Source organism: Embiotoca jacksoni, unplaced genomic scaffold, assembly GCF_022577435.1.
Source record: "Embiotoca jacksoni isolate LCO1_2020_lvr unplaced genomic scaffold, fEmbJac1.0.p SCAF_48, whole genome shotgun sequence".
Lineage (NCBI taxonomy): Eukaryota > Metazoa > Chordata > Actinopteri > Embiotocidae > Embiotoca > Embiotoca jacksoni.
This window is the reverse complement of record NW_027185401.1, coordinates 1,808,138-1,823,694: the sequence shown is the minus strand read 5'-3', so window position 1 is coordinate 1,823,694 and position 15,557 is coordinate 1,808,138. Positions and strand designations below refer to the sequence as shown.

Below are 15,557 nucleotides of genomic sequence, written 5' to 3'. Positions count from 1 at the left end.
GGAAGCTGGTTGGCTTCTTTAGAAGCAGCACCACTGCTAAGGTATGCTCTTTCCCTTTATTTCAATTTCTAATAACGCTAATAGTTTGTCTGTGTTCCTACTGCAGTGATTTAATGGCCTACTCATCTGCATCTTTAAAGGAGAAGCTTACACAAGTGCAACTTCATCTGGGGATGGCAAACATGAAGCCAATGCAAGAAGTGGAGACCAGATGGAGCAGCACATATTTGATGCTGCAACGTTTGGTGGAGCAAAGGGAGCCAGCAGGAGCAGCGTTAGCTGGGTTACAACATGACATCCCCTTCCTAACATCAGAAGAGTTCAACATTGTTGGAGGGTGCCTTTCTTTGCTGTCTCCCTTCTATGATGCCACCGTAGAGCTGTCGGCAGAGGAAAATGTGTCTGTCTCCATAGTTGTCCCCCTCGTGAAGATGCTGGAGCACACCCTTCAGGAGGAAATAACAAAGCCGGCACCTGCAGCAGCGTTGGAAATGGGAGACCAGCTCATCAGGCAACTCCGGGAGAAGCTGTACACTTTGCAGTCGACGAGCATCGTGTCTCTTGCTACCCTCCTGGACCCCCGATTTAAAGCAATAGGATTTTTCAGCCAAACAAAAGCCACCGAAGCAATAAAACGACTGACCTCCGAGTGTGCCACCATTATACGGTCAACACAAAGCAGAGAGGAAATCCCCCAGGCTTCCACCTCTCATGATGTCACAGGAGGTAATCTATTATTTTACATTTTGAGATCAATTATTCCTATGAGAACACTTAGTAACATGATCTGTGGTTTCCTCTTAGGTAGCGAACTGTGGCATCCTTTAGACACCAGCGTCATGGAGGCACGGAAGACTCAAAATGTGACAGCAGATGCCACTGTGGAGGTCCAGCACTACCTTTCAGAGCCAAATATAAGCAGGCTGGAAAACCCTCTGGAGTACTGGGAGAGGCAAAAATTACTGTATCCAAATTTATATAGACTTGCTCTTGCGTTTTTGTGCACGCCAGCATCTTCTGTACCCTGTGAAAGGGTGTTTTCAAAGGCCGGAGAGGTTGTGTCAAAAAAAGGAATCGTTTAAAACCAAAAGCTGTTGAGAAACTGTTATTTCTGAATAAAAATGAATAAAATGTCCCCTGTCCTGTACATCATTGTCCAAGTTACACAAGCATATTCAGTCCCCTCTTCCTAGTTCCACAAGCACTTCCACTGTCCTCTGCCTGCTTAAGCCCATGCCATTTTCCTAAAGTGACAGAAAAACATTATTACACAACCTGCCATATCATCAGATACTACCATTTTGGGAAAATTTACACACACAAAATATATTCAAAAAATATTTTATTATGCACATATGTGATAATTTATGTACAGAAATTATTTGGTCATACATTTTTGTAATTCAGTCATTCCCAACAGCCATAACAGACACAAAAATTCAATGCATCACATTACGTGGTTCAGATACAGCTGCCTGTGATTATACACTTGGCCAGTAGGTGGTTTCGTGTGCACATGAAGCTTCGAGAAATGAACCCTTTCTCGAACCAATTGGCTGAAGTGGTTCGATGCCTCATGAGGCTTCATCTCACCATCACTACTTACATGTCAAAGGACGCACACATGAAGTCTTCAAACGCTGTAACACACATTCACGACTACCACCTCCAGCATATTGTTGCAGGGGAGAGCTGCCCTGCACAGGTGAGCTGGTTCACACCTGAGAGATGGAACGTACCACTCCGAGGGGGTGTGGCGGAATAGTCCAAGTGAGCCCGGCCTTTTCACCAGAAACACAAACCACTGAGACAAACAAGTCATGACGTTTCACACGTTAACAAAACCTGCAACTTGTTCGGTGTTGGTTCACTTCAGGTCTCATTATTTTAGGTGCTATAAAAACATCGAAATTTACCTGTCAAAAGAGTTTGTACATGTTAGTGAGTTTAATCCAATAAAATGTAATTAATTCACCTCACCAAACACATTGACCCACTTCTCTCCAGGAAATTTATGTTTATTTTTTACCGCTGTAGCCGTCTGTGTTTCACTCATGACGTGTCACATGATTCTGGCATTATAACATATCTTTAAGCTCATGAAGTAATTTAACTTCATTTGGGATCAATGCTACACTGATGTGATTTTGTATCTGATCTGTATTCACAGTGTAAATGGAAGTTACAAAGCTGCAGTAAATCTCAATTAAAGTAGAGTTCATGAGGTTGGTGTTTATTTTATGTCATAGAGTTTTTCTGATCTGAGTCAAAATCACAGTTTATCAAGACATTTTGAGAAAAGACCATAACGTACAAACATATTTTAAAACATTTATGTAAAGATCACATTTAATTAATGTTTTAGATTGTAATTTTTAGTATATTTCAAATTAAGAAATTTATTGGAAATAGTGTTGTCAGTAGTTTCCTATAAAACATTATTGCCAGTTTGTGTTTCCCTTTTTTTGAAATGTGTTGCATGAATATATTAAATGAAACTAATTCATGAAAAGATTAAAACCACCCATCATGTTTTCATCCCCCTGCTGTTTGTTCACTCGTGTAAACAACAGTGTCATCAGCGTAGAGGTTTACATCCGCACTGTAATACAGTTATAAAAGATAATCTACAATCAAACAAAACGAAGATCTGTATTTAACGTTGTTGACCCTGATGTTTATTTTTATTTGTATTCTTTTAGCTTTTCTTCGGGACATTCTGTGAGAATGTATTAAATGTTATTTAAAATCAGAGTTAAACTATTGAGGCTGTGATTGTTCACAGTTTATATCATTTACAAAAATTCTTCAAAACTTAATTTTGTGAAGTCAGAAAATATAATTGATTTATTCCTAATTGAGGTTACTATATGAAAAACGAGAGATATACTGTTAAAAATACCTGACAGATAATAGTCGAATTTTCTTTATTATTGAATTAGAAAATAACACTCAGAGCAGAGGGACAATAATTTTAAAGATTTATGTGTATTTGTGTTTTTGTATGTTTAGAATAACTGTTTGAAAAGACAAAAGAAAGAGCGAGATCCGTATCAGCCTTTTTTTTTTTTTTTTTACTTAAGTTTTGGATGTGAGATCATTTTTGTACAATCACAGTAAACTACTACAAGCATAGATAAAAACAACACCAATGATATTTTTCAGTTTATAGAGAATATTGTACTGCAGAAATGAGAGGAACCTACAACGCTGAGAATAATTAAAAGTAAGATCGAGGCGAAAGAAATATTAAGTGCTAAAACATCAACAAGGCAGCAAATAAAGCGTCTAAACTTGGAATTAAATTGAAGTCAAACTTCTCCAACTGTATCTAACTCCACATTTCAACCAACCACACTCGTCCCATTTTAAGATTTCTGAACACTGATCAAAGTTAAAAATTTAGATGAGTTGATGATATTTGTTGGTGGTAAAAGACGAGCAGAAAACAGTCAGTGAGCATGTGTTCAGTTGGTGGACGGTCTCTTGTTTCTCAGGCTCGTCAGCAGAGAAAGTCCACAGCAGTACACCAGACTCTTCACTATCAGCACTGTGTACAACACGCAGAGCAGCTTCACCCTGCGCAGAGACTGGAAGGACACTGACAGACAGACAGAAAGACAGACAGACAGGTCATTCATCTCTCCACAGTCTGCTCAAATATATACGTTTCTTGAGAATATCATTCATTTTTACGTCGCTTTAACTTTTCCTGGCGGGACGACCAGTTTTACAAGAAGACACGTGTCCACTACAGTTTGACTGAAAGCTCAAAGACCCTTCAGGACCTGACCAAGCTTTAATATGACCCCTACACCGACAGCAGGTGATCTTACAGTCAGCTTGCTGCACAGATGGAGGGTCTGTTGGTTCTGTCTGTGGAGGATCGGTGGTTGCTGGAGCTGGAACCTCTGAAATAAAATGGAGACAGATGTTTGGAGCTGCAGTGAGACATGTCCGTCCTCTTTGACAGAGTCTCCACATGAAGCTGAATCCCTGCTGAACACAGTCACCAAGCCATCATTACCTTCTTCTGTCTGGACCTCCGCCGTGCCCCACTCATGCTTGACGTAACAGTGGTATTTAAAGGTGTGGAGATCATCCTGATCAACCACCCTGATGGAGGCGGTGCGTCCCGGCTCTCTGAGCTCCAGCTGTTCTCCCTCAGAAGAAAGAAGCTTCTCCAGCGAGTTCTTCTTCTTCTGTCTTTTCCAGGAGAACTGGACCTCAGGAGGAAACATGGCTGAGGCCAGACACAGCAGGAAGGTCCTCCCCTCCAGGTGGGCTCTGCATGCTGCTGGGTACATGATTACCTCCGGCTTCACCACCGGCTTATCTGAAGTTTGACAGCAGCAACAAGCAGCACAGACACACAGTGACACAGTCAACAGCAGCTTCCAGCACTGCATTCAGTCTGATCCTGGAAACTACATGGACTCTGATCAAGAAACTACTCATCAATACAGCACAAAGTTCACTACATACTGTGTTCACCTTCATATCAGACACAATCATCACTTCATGTATTCAAGTGTCACATGTAGAAGACTGAAAATGTTTGAATAATTAAATCATATGACAGCTTTATTTGCACGGTTATTATTTTAACAAATACTTTAATGTAACTTAATGATATATAATTGAATTTACATGAAATCAATGGAAAATATTTCTTCAATATGCAGGTAAATATAAAAGTTTCCATAGTTGCCTCTAAAGAGAGAAACATTGTTAATTGATTTAAAACATTGTGTTGCACTTTAAATATTTACCACTATTAACTTTAACTGTTAAACACATCAAAACACCAATACATTTTAGATAATTATATTTCATAACAATTTTAAGTATTCTGTTTTGTAAGACATTATTCTGAAAATGAAAATTCACGGAATAAAATGTGTTCATTTAAATACCACCTTTTTATATTTGCAAATATATATATTTTTAAAATGCATATATATTTATTACATTTTTATATTCATGTATTTTCACATTAAAGTTGTACCTTCATATAACAAATAATTATCAAGAATTTAACGTCAACAATTAAGCTACTTATTGACTATCCGACAAAATTAATATATATCTATAGTTTTCTTAAAAATTCTTTTAAAAAAATTAAACTTCAACTTAAATTTAAAATAAAGTATAATTTTGTTTTTCCAAAACCTCAAGAGATGACTCAAAACTACTGAGATGATCAAACAGTTAATATTCATTAAGATATTAATTATCTGTCCAAAACAATTAACAGAAATGTTTACTTTATTATTAACAACAGGATTTCATGTGAACAATTAAGCTACTAATTGACAATTGATTACATTTTTTACTTTTTGTAGTTTTGTTTCATAATTGTTTTTACGAAATTTTAACTTAACACAAAATACTATATATATATATGTATATATAATAAATAAAATATATCTTGTTTTTCCAAAACATCAAGAGATGACACAAAACTACTGAGATGATTAAACAGTTAAATATTCATTAAGATGTTCATTAACTATCCGACACGATGATTTAAAACGTGTACTTTCTTATACATTTAAAAGAACAATACAATATTCAATTAAATTTACCATAAATCTCATATTGTTTTCAAAAGTCAAGTGATGATTTAGAACTACGCAGATAATCAAACACTAAATATTCCTACCAAAACTAAAATGTCACTTTTTGTGGATAATTTCATTCTCACGCAGAGAAAAATAAAAAGATTTAGTTGTTATGGGAGATTCAAACATATTTTCAGAGATAATAGATTTTTTCTTATGTAACAATGTCTGCAAGATGAATTCTCTGCTATCTGTTGAAAAAAATAACCTGTGAAGCCCGAAGCAGCAGAAACTGACTTTAAACACATTTTCAGTTTCTACAATAAAATAGCTGAAGCAAAATAAATGTTTGTTCTTACCTGTTACATACAGTTTAGTTCCAGAGCCAAAGATCCAAACCTTCCACAGTGAAACAGACTGATACAAAAACCTGTCTTCTGCTGAACGTGTCAGATGAAGTGAACGAGTCCAAAGTGTCATATTTCAGCTCCATGATGTGTTTCTTTCAGGTTCATATCAACATGACTGTCTCTTCTTCTGATGGATAAGATGGACGTGAGATCACAGTGACCTTGACCTTTGACCTCGTCCTTTGACCTTCCAGTCAGTTTATCGTTGACGTAGTGAACCTTTGTGCAACATGTGAAGAAACTACCTCCAGGCATTCATGACATATTATATTCAGGAGGATGGGTCAAAGTGAGCTGACAGTGACCTTGACCTTTGACCCGTGACCCCAAAATCCTTGAGTACAGGTGCTGATTTTATCCAAATTTGAAGAAATTCCTTCAAAGCGTTCTGAAATTCAAAGTGACAAGAATGGGATGACGGGATAGGAAAGACAGGAGGTCACATTAACTTTGACCTTTGACCTTTGACCACCAAAATCAAGTTGTAATTCATCCTTTAGCCCGGTAAACGTTTGTACCAAGTTTGAAGAAGTTCTCTGGAGGCATTCTTGAGATATCACGTTCACGTGTCGGTGAAGGAACCTGAAAACATAAAGACTCCCGTTATGGTTGTCGCTAAAAAATAAGATTTAAAGTACTTATATTTACAGAAGATGCAGCCTGTGTGTTCAATAATATAGTCACAGACTCTGATGTAAAACTACGTCACTTTTCTGACTCAGCACTTTTTATTTGACATTTTAACCCAACTAATGGTTCTTTAACTTCAGAAAATAAAAATGAGAACAAAAATATTGATCTTGAAAGCTGCTGAAAACAAAATGAAATAAATGTAAAATAAGTTCTGACAGCAGTAAAGAAAAACTTCCCTCAGCTCAGTCTGTTTGTGAGATGGAGGTGAAATGTGAACCTGAGCTGTGGTTTACTGCTCTCTTCCTGTCACAAACACTGTTTGACATCTGCTGGTTTTTGTTCAGGCTGCAGGGATCATTTCTCACTGTGGGTACGAGACTTATAACAGCAGCAGTAGTAGGTGGCTGAATGATGGAGTTTAACGTTCTGGATCTGCAGCTCCCAGCCGATCCCTTTATTCACTGAAGAGAAATCATCTTGCTGAGGATGATTGTAGTTGTAATCTACTTTTCCATTGCTCTTATTAATATCAAGAATCACTCTGAATGTTTCTGTTTCTTTCTTCTGGTACCACCACACATTACTACCATCACACTGGTGAATTTGTTCACAGCTGAATTTGACTTTGTCTCCAACTTTCCTGGTCAGAGTTAAATCATCCTGAATGAGCTCTGCTGCCATGGCAACCAGCGCTGTGGAGACACGGACGGACAGATGAAGGTCAGCGTGACGGCGTTAGTTAAAGGTGAAGTTTGCCGGCTCCCGATTGGCTGGAAAACACTCACCTGAACACAGACAGCACAGAGCAGCAGCCGGGAGGAAAAACATTTCGTTTCTTCGGTGCGGCGGCGTTTCCTTCTGGTGAACCTGGAGAGAAGTGACGCTCCGACGCAGCCGAGGACGAACGAGGACGAGCCGTGAGAGACCAGACGAGGGACACGTGGTTTCTAACAGGTCCTCAAAACCCTCCCATCAGCCCCTGCAGCACAAAGATAAGACTGCTGCTGCTGATTGACAGCTCGGCTGAAGCTGCTCGTGCGGTTTCATCGTCTGGATTTGAAAAAAAAAAGAAAAAAAAAATCTGGGTCACATGATGCAGAAACACTGAAAAACATTCAGGTTGGTGGTGAGTTTATAACACGGACTGTTATCTGATGTTTAAAATACAAAACTACAAATCCTCACAGCTCCTCAGAAACTGATTGAACTGATGGATTTAAATTCATTTAATAAAGTAAATTAAATTCTATTGATTTGAATTCTTTTCTCTCTTCTAACATCACAGATTTTGATCGTCATGTTGTTCACGTTGTTTCCACGAAACAAATATTTTCCCTCAGATTCAGTCCGACATGTTTCAAACTTTATAATCTGCTCTCACATTTTAAATAAAGTTCTGTTTTGATTTATGAGTTCGTGGAAACGAAGCCGTCAGAGATTCTGCTGGAAACAGAGTCGACTGCAGCTTCTTCTTTTTTTGTCTCCTCCACCTTCCAGCTGATGTGAAATTCATCTCCAACGAGTCGTCTGGATCTCGTTGTACTTGCGGTGACTCGCCTCAAGATGGGGCCGCCTCTCTTTGCTTCTTTATTGAAGACACAGACGGCAACAAAAATCCTCCTGATGATAAAATATCAGTGTCGCTGCTCATTCTGTCAAATCCATCACATAAACCCAGCGGAAGTTTCAGCTGGAAGTTGTGAGGTTTTACATTTAAAGGGATAGTTTCCTCACAAATGTTCCATTAACGCTTGTTGACGCTACTGCCATCTGCTGGCGAACATTAACATCTATGAAGGTTATTTTTGTGTCTTCATTATGCAAACAAAAAAAAAATAACAGATTTAAAAGCAAATTTCTGGCACTACAAACACAAATCAAGTTTTTAAGTAAAAAATATATAAACTGAGAATAATTTTTTTTTTTATCTTAATATTTTTTAAATAAAATGATTAAAAGTAGTCCAACTACAAAGTTTATTATTTGTCTGAGGAATACAGCGATTTAGAAGGAGATATAATATTAAAAAATAAATACAACAAAACGTGTCTTTTTACTTTTTATTATGAACGCACCATAAAATCCCAAAGTGTAACTCGCTGCAACCATGGCAACGTTACACTTCCCCTTTTCTTTGTAAACGTTTTTCCACGCGTTCGCATCAGTGAAGACTTTTAACGTGACGTTTTCCAAAAACACTATTAGTGGAAAAAAAAGAAGAAAAAAAAAGATGCAGGACTGTTAAAAGTAAAAATGCAATGAGCTTTCTGCTAAAGATTCCTCCACAATCAAGACAACCTTACACGGGTTGTGCAGTCTGATACAGATTGAAACCTGATTTAATAATAAAAAAAATAAAAATAAAAGTTGAATTAAAAAATAAAATAAATAACATTATGATTCATAAGTGCTTCCGGTAGACAAAAAGTTCCCCGGGGTCGCTACGACTTCTCCCCCGCGTGAGTCCTCGTGTGCTTTTTCAGGTGCGACGTCTGGGTGAAGCGTTTGCCGCAGGTGTCGCAGGCGTAGCGCTTGTCGCCCGTGTGGATCGTCATGTGCCGTTTCACGTGCGCCGTCTGCGTGAAGCGCTTCCCGCACGTTTGGCACGAGTACGGCTTCTCGCCCGCGTGGATCCTCCGATGTTTGTCCGTGTGGGACTTGTAGTCGAAGCGCTTTCCGCAAACGTCACATTTTAGAGGCTTTTTACCCGTTTGGGACGCGACCGACTCGTCTGCGTTGCTCCTGAGGCGTCTCTTCTTCGGCTTCATCTCGGCCTTTGCGCGCCGGCCTCCTTTTTGATCTCGGCTCTCGGCGACTAGAAAGCTGCGATCGCTGTCCGGTTCCGGGTCGCTGCGGTCGCTTTCCTCAAAAGTTGGAGTCCCCGTGAAGGTTTCCGTCTCCAGCTTCAGAACGAGCTGCTCTCCGTCCCGACCGAGTTCCTCCTCTTCCTCTTTGATCTGCGGAGGTTCTGGTTCCTCCTGGTCCAAACCGGAGTTCCTCTCCTCGTTCCAGAGCTGAAGGTCTGAGAGAAACTCCTCCTCCTCCTGACAGACATGTTGCTGTGGGACGTCTGGAGGGACGAAAAGACGCGAGAAAAAGATTATTAACGTAAAGACAGAAAAACACACAGTTGTTGTTGTTGTTCTGTAGTGCATGTTGATGTCAGTTTGTTTTTCTCACCTCTTCCACCTTCCAGCTGGCCAGAGGCCTTTTTGACATCAAATGATTTTTACTTCTAGTCTTAGACTAGAAAACGGTGTAACCGGGTTAAATAATCTTATATTTACATTTTAAATCCAGTCGGTCTTGTTTTTAACATGAAAGGATCATCTAGTTTCACCGGTTATCTCCTTGACTTACGGACATTCACGAGTCCCGTCTTGTACAACCAAACGTACCAGACGGCATATCGAACAAGAACAAACTTAATACGATTGTTTAGTCATTTTCTTACCTGAAAATACAAATAAAAGTAGCATCGATTGAGTATCTGCGTTTCTAACGTCCGTCCCAACGGTCTCGCTGGGTCGACTGGGTCGACCGAACTGTTGTAAAGGAGCACAGCGGCCTTCATTGAGATCTTGTTGACGCTACTGCCATCTGCTGGCGAACATTAACATCTATGAAGGGCATTTTTGTGTCTTTACAATGCAAGCAAATGAAATAATAGTTTTAAAAGCAAATTTCTGGCACTGCAATCACAAATCAAGTTTGTAAGGAAAACATATATAAACTGAGAATAAAATTATTGCATTGCCAACAAATTTGCTCTTAAAGTTTTGTTAGTTTTGGTCACAGATGAAGAATTTTGCTCGTGAAACTAGAATTCTTTTGGCTGCAAATTTAAAACCTTCACTCTCAAGTCAAAAGCATTGTTGAAGGTTAAGTTGGATGTAGTGGGCGGGGCCAACGCTGGAGACGGGAGTTTCTATTGGTCAGACTGAATCTGGGGGAAAATATTTGTTTCGGATTTTAACTGCTTTCATTCAAAACTGGAACATTTGTGAGGAAACTATCCCTTTAAATGTGAAACCTCACAACTTCCAGCTGAAACTTCCGCTGGGTTTATGTGATGGATTTGACAGAATGAGCAGCGACACTGATATTTTATCATCAGGAGGATTTTTGTTGCCGTCTGTGTCTTCAATAAAGAAGCAAACAGAGGCGGCGCCATCTTGTGGCGAGTCACCGCAAGTACAACGAGATCCAGACGACTCGTTGGAGATGAATTTCACATAAGCTGGAAGGTGGAGGAGACAAAAAAAAGAAGAAGCTGCAGTCGACTCTGTTTCCAGCAGAATCTCTGACGGCTTCGTTTCCACGAACTCATAAATCAAAGAAGAACTTTATTTAAAATGTGAGAGCAGATTATAAAGTTTGAAACATGTCGGACTGAATCCGATGGGAAATATTTATAATATGATATATGACAAACAATAAAAAGAATCAAAACAAAGAATATAATTTTTTTTTACTTCATTAAATTCATTTAAATCCATCAGTTCAATCAGTTTCTGAGGAGCTGTGAGGATTTGTAGTTTTGTATTTTAAACATCAGATAACAGTCCGTGTTATAAACTCACCACCAACCTGAATGTTTTTCAGTGTTTCTGCATCATGTGACCCAGATTTTTTTTTTCTTTTTTTTTCAAATCCAGACGATGAAACCTCACGAGCAGCTTCAGCCGAGCTGTCAATCAGCAGCAGCAGTCTTATCTTTGTGCTGCAGGGGCTGATGGGAGGGTTTTGAGGACCTGTTAGAAACCACGTGTCCCTCGTCTGGTCTCTCACGGCTCGTCCTCGTTCGTCCTCGGCTGCGTCGGAGCGTCACTTCTCTCCAGGTTCACCAGAAGGAAACGCCGCCGCACCGAAGAAACGAAATGTTTTTCCTCCCGGCTGCTGCTCTGTGCTGTCTGTGTTCAGGTGAGTGTTTTCCAGCCAATCGGGAGCCGGCAAACTTCACCTTTAACTAACGCCGTCACGCTGACCTTCATCTGTCCGTCCGTGTCTCCACAGCGCTGGTTGCCATGGCAGCAGAGCTCATTCAGGATGATTTAACTCTGACCAGGAAAGTTGGAGACAAAGTCTCATTCAGCTGTGAACAAACTCACCAGTGTGATGATGTTTATGTGTGGTGGTACCAGAAGAAAGAAACAGAAACATTCAGAGCGATTCTTGACCTTAATTGGGTCAATGGAGAAATATATTCAGGGTTCAATCATCCTCAGAAAGATGATTTCTCTTCAGTGAATAAAGGGATCGTCTGGGAGCTGCAGATCCAGAACGTTAAACTCCATCATTCAGCCACCTACTACTGCTCCTGTTGGAAGTCTGTTACCCACAGTGAGAAATGATCCCTGCAGCCTGAACAAAAACCAGCAGATGTCAAACAGTGTTTGTGACAGGAAGAGAGCAGTAAACCACAGCTCAGGTTCACATTTCACCTCCATCTCACAAACAGACTGAGCTGAGGGAAGTTTTTCTTTACTGCTGTCAGAACTTATTTTACATTTATTTCATTTGGTTTTCAGCAGCTTTCAAGATCAATATTTTTGTTCTCATTTTTATTTTCTGAAGTTAAAGAACCATTAGTTGGGTTAAAATGTCAAATAAAAAGTGCTGAGTCAGAAAAGTGACGTAGTTTTACATCAGAGTCTGTGACTATATTATTGAACACACAGGCTGCATCTTCTGTAAATATAAGTACTTTAAATCTTATTTTTTAGCGACAACCATAACGGGAGTCTTTATGTTTTCAGGTTCCTTCACCGACACGTGAACGCGATATCTCAAGAATGCCTCCAGAGAACTTCTTCAAACTTGGTACAAACGTTTACCGGGCTAAAGGATGACTTACAACTTGATTTTGGTGGTCAAGGGTCAAAGGTCAAAGTTAATGTGACCTCATGTCTTTCCTATCCCGTCATCCCATTCTTGTCACCTTGAATTTCAGAACGCTTTGAAGGAATTTCTTCAAATTTGGATAAAATCAGCACCTGTACTCAAGGATTTTGGAGGTCACAGGTCAAAGGTCAAGGTCACTGTCAGCTCACTTTGACCCATCCTCATGAATATAATATGTCATGAATGCCTGGAGGTAGTTTCTTCACATGTTGCACAAAGGTTCACTACGTCAACGATAAACTGACTGGAAGGTCAAATGTCGAGGTCAAAGGTCAAGGTCACTGTGACCTCACGTCCATCTTATCCATCAGAAGAAGAGACAGTCATGTTGATATGAACCTGAAAGAAACACATCATGGAGCTGAAATATGACACTTTGGACTCGTTCACTTCATCTGACACGTTCAGCAGAAGACAGGTTTTTGTATCAGTCTGTTTCACTGTGGGGAGATCTTTGGCTCTGGAACTAAACTGTATGTAACAGGTAAGAACAAACATTTATTTTGCTTCAGCTATTTTATTGTAGAAACTGAAAATGTGTTTAAAGTCAGTTTCTGCTGCTTCGGGCTTCACAGGTTATTTTTTTTTAACAGATAGCAGAGAATTCATCTTGCAGACATTGTTACATAAGAAAAAAATCTATAATTTCTGAAAATATGTTTGAATCTCCCATAACAACTAAATCTTTTTATTTTTCTCTGCGTGAGAATGAAATTATCCACAAAAAGTGACATTTTAGTTTTGGAAGGAATATTTAGTGTTTGATTATCTGCGTAGTTCTAAATCATCACTTGACTTTTGAAAACAAGATGAGATTTATGGTAAATTTAATTTAATATTGTATTGTTCTTCTAAATGTGCACGAAAGTACACGTTTAAAATCATCGTGTCAGATAGTTAATGAATATCTTAATGAATATTAACTGTTTGATCATCTCAGTAGTTTTGAGTCATCTCTTGAAGTTTTGGAAAACCAATATTATACTTTATTTTAAGTTTAAGTTAAAGTTTCATGTTTTTAAAAGTATTTTTAAGAAAAGTACGGATATATGTTAATTTTATCGCACAGTCAATAAATAGCTAAATTGTTAACATTAAATTCTTGTTAACTATTTGTTATATGAAGGTACAACTTTAACGTGAAAATACATTACTTTAAAAATGTAATAAATATATATGCATTTAAAAAATATATATTTGCAAATGTAAAAGGTGGTATTTAAATGAACACATTTTATTCCTTGAATTTTCAATTTCAGAATAATGTCTTACATAACAGAATACTTAAAATTGTTATAAAATATAATTATCTAAAATTTATTGGTGTTTTGATGTGTTTAAAACAAAGTTTTAAATCAATTAACAATGTTTCTCTCTTTAGAGGCAACTGCAGAAATTTTTATATTTACCTTTATATTGAAGAAATATTTTCCATTGATTTCATGTAAATTTCATTGTATTTCATTAAGTTACATTAATGTATTTGGTAAAATAATAACTGTGCAAATAAAGCTGTAATATGATTTAATTATTCAAACATTTTCAGTCTTCTACATGTGACACTTGAATACATGAAGTGATGATTGTGTCTGATATGAAGGTGAACACAGTATGTAGTGAACTTTGTGCTGTATTGATGAGTAGTTTATTGATCAGAGTCCATGTAGTTTCCAGGATCAGACTGAATGCAGTGCTGGAAGCTGCTGTTGACTGTGTCACTGTGTGTCTGTGCTGCTTGTTGCTGCTGTCAAACTTCAGATAAGCCGGTGGTGAAGCCGGAGGTAATCATGTACCCAGCAGCATGCAGAGCCCACCTGGAGGGGAGGACCTTCCTGCTGTGTCTGGCCTCAGCCATGTTTCCTCCTGAGGTCCAGTTCTCCTGGAAAAGACAGAACAAGAGCGACTCGCTGGAGGAGCCTCTCTCTTCTGAGGGAGAACAGCTGGAGCTCAGAGAGCCGGGACGCACCGCCTCCATCAGGGTGGTTGATCAGGATGATCTCCACACCTTTAAATACCACTGTTACGTCAAGCATGAGTGGGACACAGTGAAGAACCAGACAGAAGAAGGTAATGAAGGCTTGGTGACTGTGTTCAGCAGGGATTCAGCTTCACGTGGAGACTCTGTCAAAGAGGACGGACATGTCTCACTGCAGCTCCAAACATCTGTCTCCATTTTATTTCAGAGGTTCCAGCTCCAGCAACCACCGATCCTCCAGAGACAGAACCAACAGACCCTCCATCTCTGCAGCAAGCTGACTGTAAGATCACCTGCTGTCGGTGTAGGGGTCATATTAAAGCTTGGTCAGGTCCTGAAGGGTCTTTGAGCTTTCAGTCAAACTGTAGTGGACACGTGTCTTCTTGCAAAACTGGTCGTCCCGCCAGGAAATGTTAAAGCGATAAAAAAAATTAATGATATTCACAAGAAATGTATATATTTGAACAGACTGTGGAGAGATGAATGACCTGTCTGTCTGTCTTTCTGTCTGTCTGTCAGTGTCCTTCCAGTCTCTGTGCAGGGTGAAGCTGCTCTGCGTGTTGTACACAGTGCTGATAGTGAAGAGTCTGGTGTACTGCTGTGGACTTTCTCTGATGACGAGCCTGAGAAACAAGAGACCGTCCACCAACTGAACACATGCTCGCTGACTGGTCATCTTAAATATAACTTTAATCAGTGTTCAGAAATTTTATTTTTGACGTGTGGTTGGTTTAAATGTGGACTTGGATAGAGTTGTGAAAATGTTTTTAAAAACTTAAAGTGTGACAAACAAAACGTGAAATTAAGCTGAATTTTTAGCTGCCTTGTTGGTATTTTAGCAGTTAACATTTCTTTCGTCTTGTTCTTATTTTTAAATATTGTAGGTTGTAGGTTCCTCTCATTTATTCAGTACAATATTCTCAATAAACTAACAAAAAAACATTATTGTTTCAGGTCTCTGCTTACAGTAATTTACCGTGATTGTACATAAATTCTCTCCCATCCAAAACTGAAGTAAAAAAAAGAGAAACGTTCAGGCTGATACGAATATCATTGTACAACTAAACACAA

At 38.9% G+C, this 15,557-nt stretch overlaps 2 protein-coding genes across 4 annotated transcripts; both read right to left on the bottom strand.

The window, feature by feature from the left end:
• Positions 1–3,066: 3,066 nt before the first annotated feature.
• On the bottom strand, positions 3,067–8,078 carry LOC138210766 (immunoglobulin lambda-like polypeptide 5). 3 transcript variants are annotated; one of them, XR_011179275.1, is made up of 5 exons: positions 7,989–8,078; positions 7,393–7,657; positions 5,924–7,299; positions 4,028–4,336; positions 3,067–3,911 (listed from the first exon to the last, which is right to left on the bottom strand). XR_011179275.1 is itself a non-coding variant. In XM_069170076.1 (4 exons), the coding sequence occupies exons 1-4, from the start codon at positions 6,042–6,044 to the stop codon at positions 3,468–3,470; spliced, it is 639 nt and encodes a 212-aa protein (XP_069026177.1). In that variant the 5' UTR covers positions 6,045–7,003; the 3' UTR covers positions 3,070–3,467. The 3 variants fall into 3 exon arrangements, 2 of the variants coding, with proteins under 2 accessions (XP_069026177.1, XP_069026178.1); XM_069170076.1 differs by lacking the exons at positions 7,393–7,657; positions 7,989–8,078 and having other exon boundaries at positions 3,070–3,601; positions 3,837–3,911; positions 5,924–7,003; XM_069170077.1 differs by lacking the exons at positions 7,393–7,657; positions 7,989–8,078 and having other exon boundaries at positions 3,071–3,601; positions 5,924–7,003.
• Positions 8,079–9,043: 965 nt separating this feature from the next.
• On the bottom strand, positions 9,044–10,193 carry LOC138210760 (zinc finger protein 233-like). Its single transcript, XM_069170065.1, has 2 exons — positions 10,062–10,193; positions 9,044–9,677 (listed from the first exon to the last, which is right to left on the bottom strand). The coding sequence occupies exons 1-2, from the start codon at positions 10,084–10,086 to the stop codon at positions 9,049–9,051; spliced, it is 654 nt and encodes a 217-aa protein (XP_069026166.1). The 5' UTR covers positions 10,087–10,193; the 3' UTR covers positions 9,044–9,048.
• Between the last annotated feature and the right edge of the window lie 5,364 nt (positions 10,194–15,557).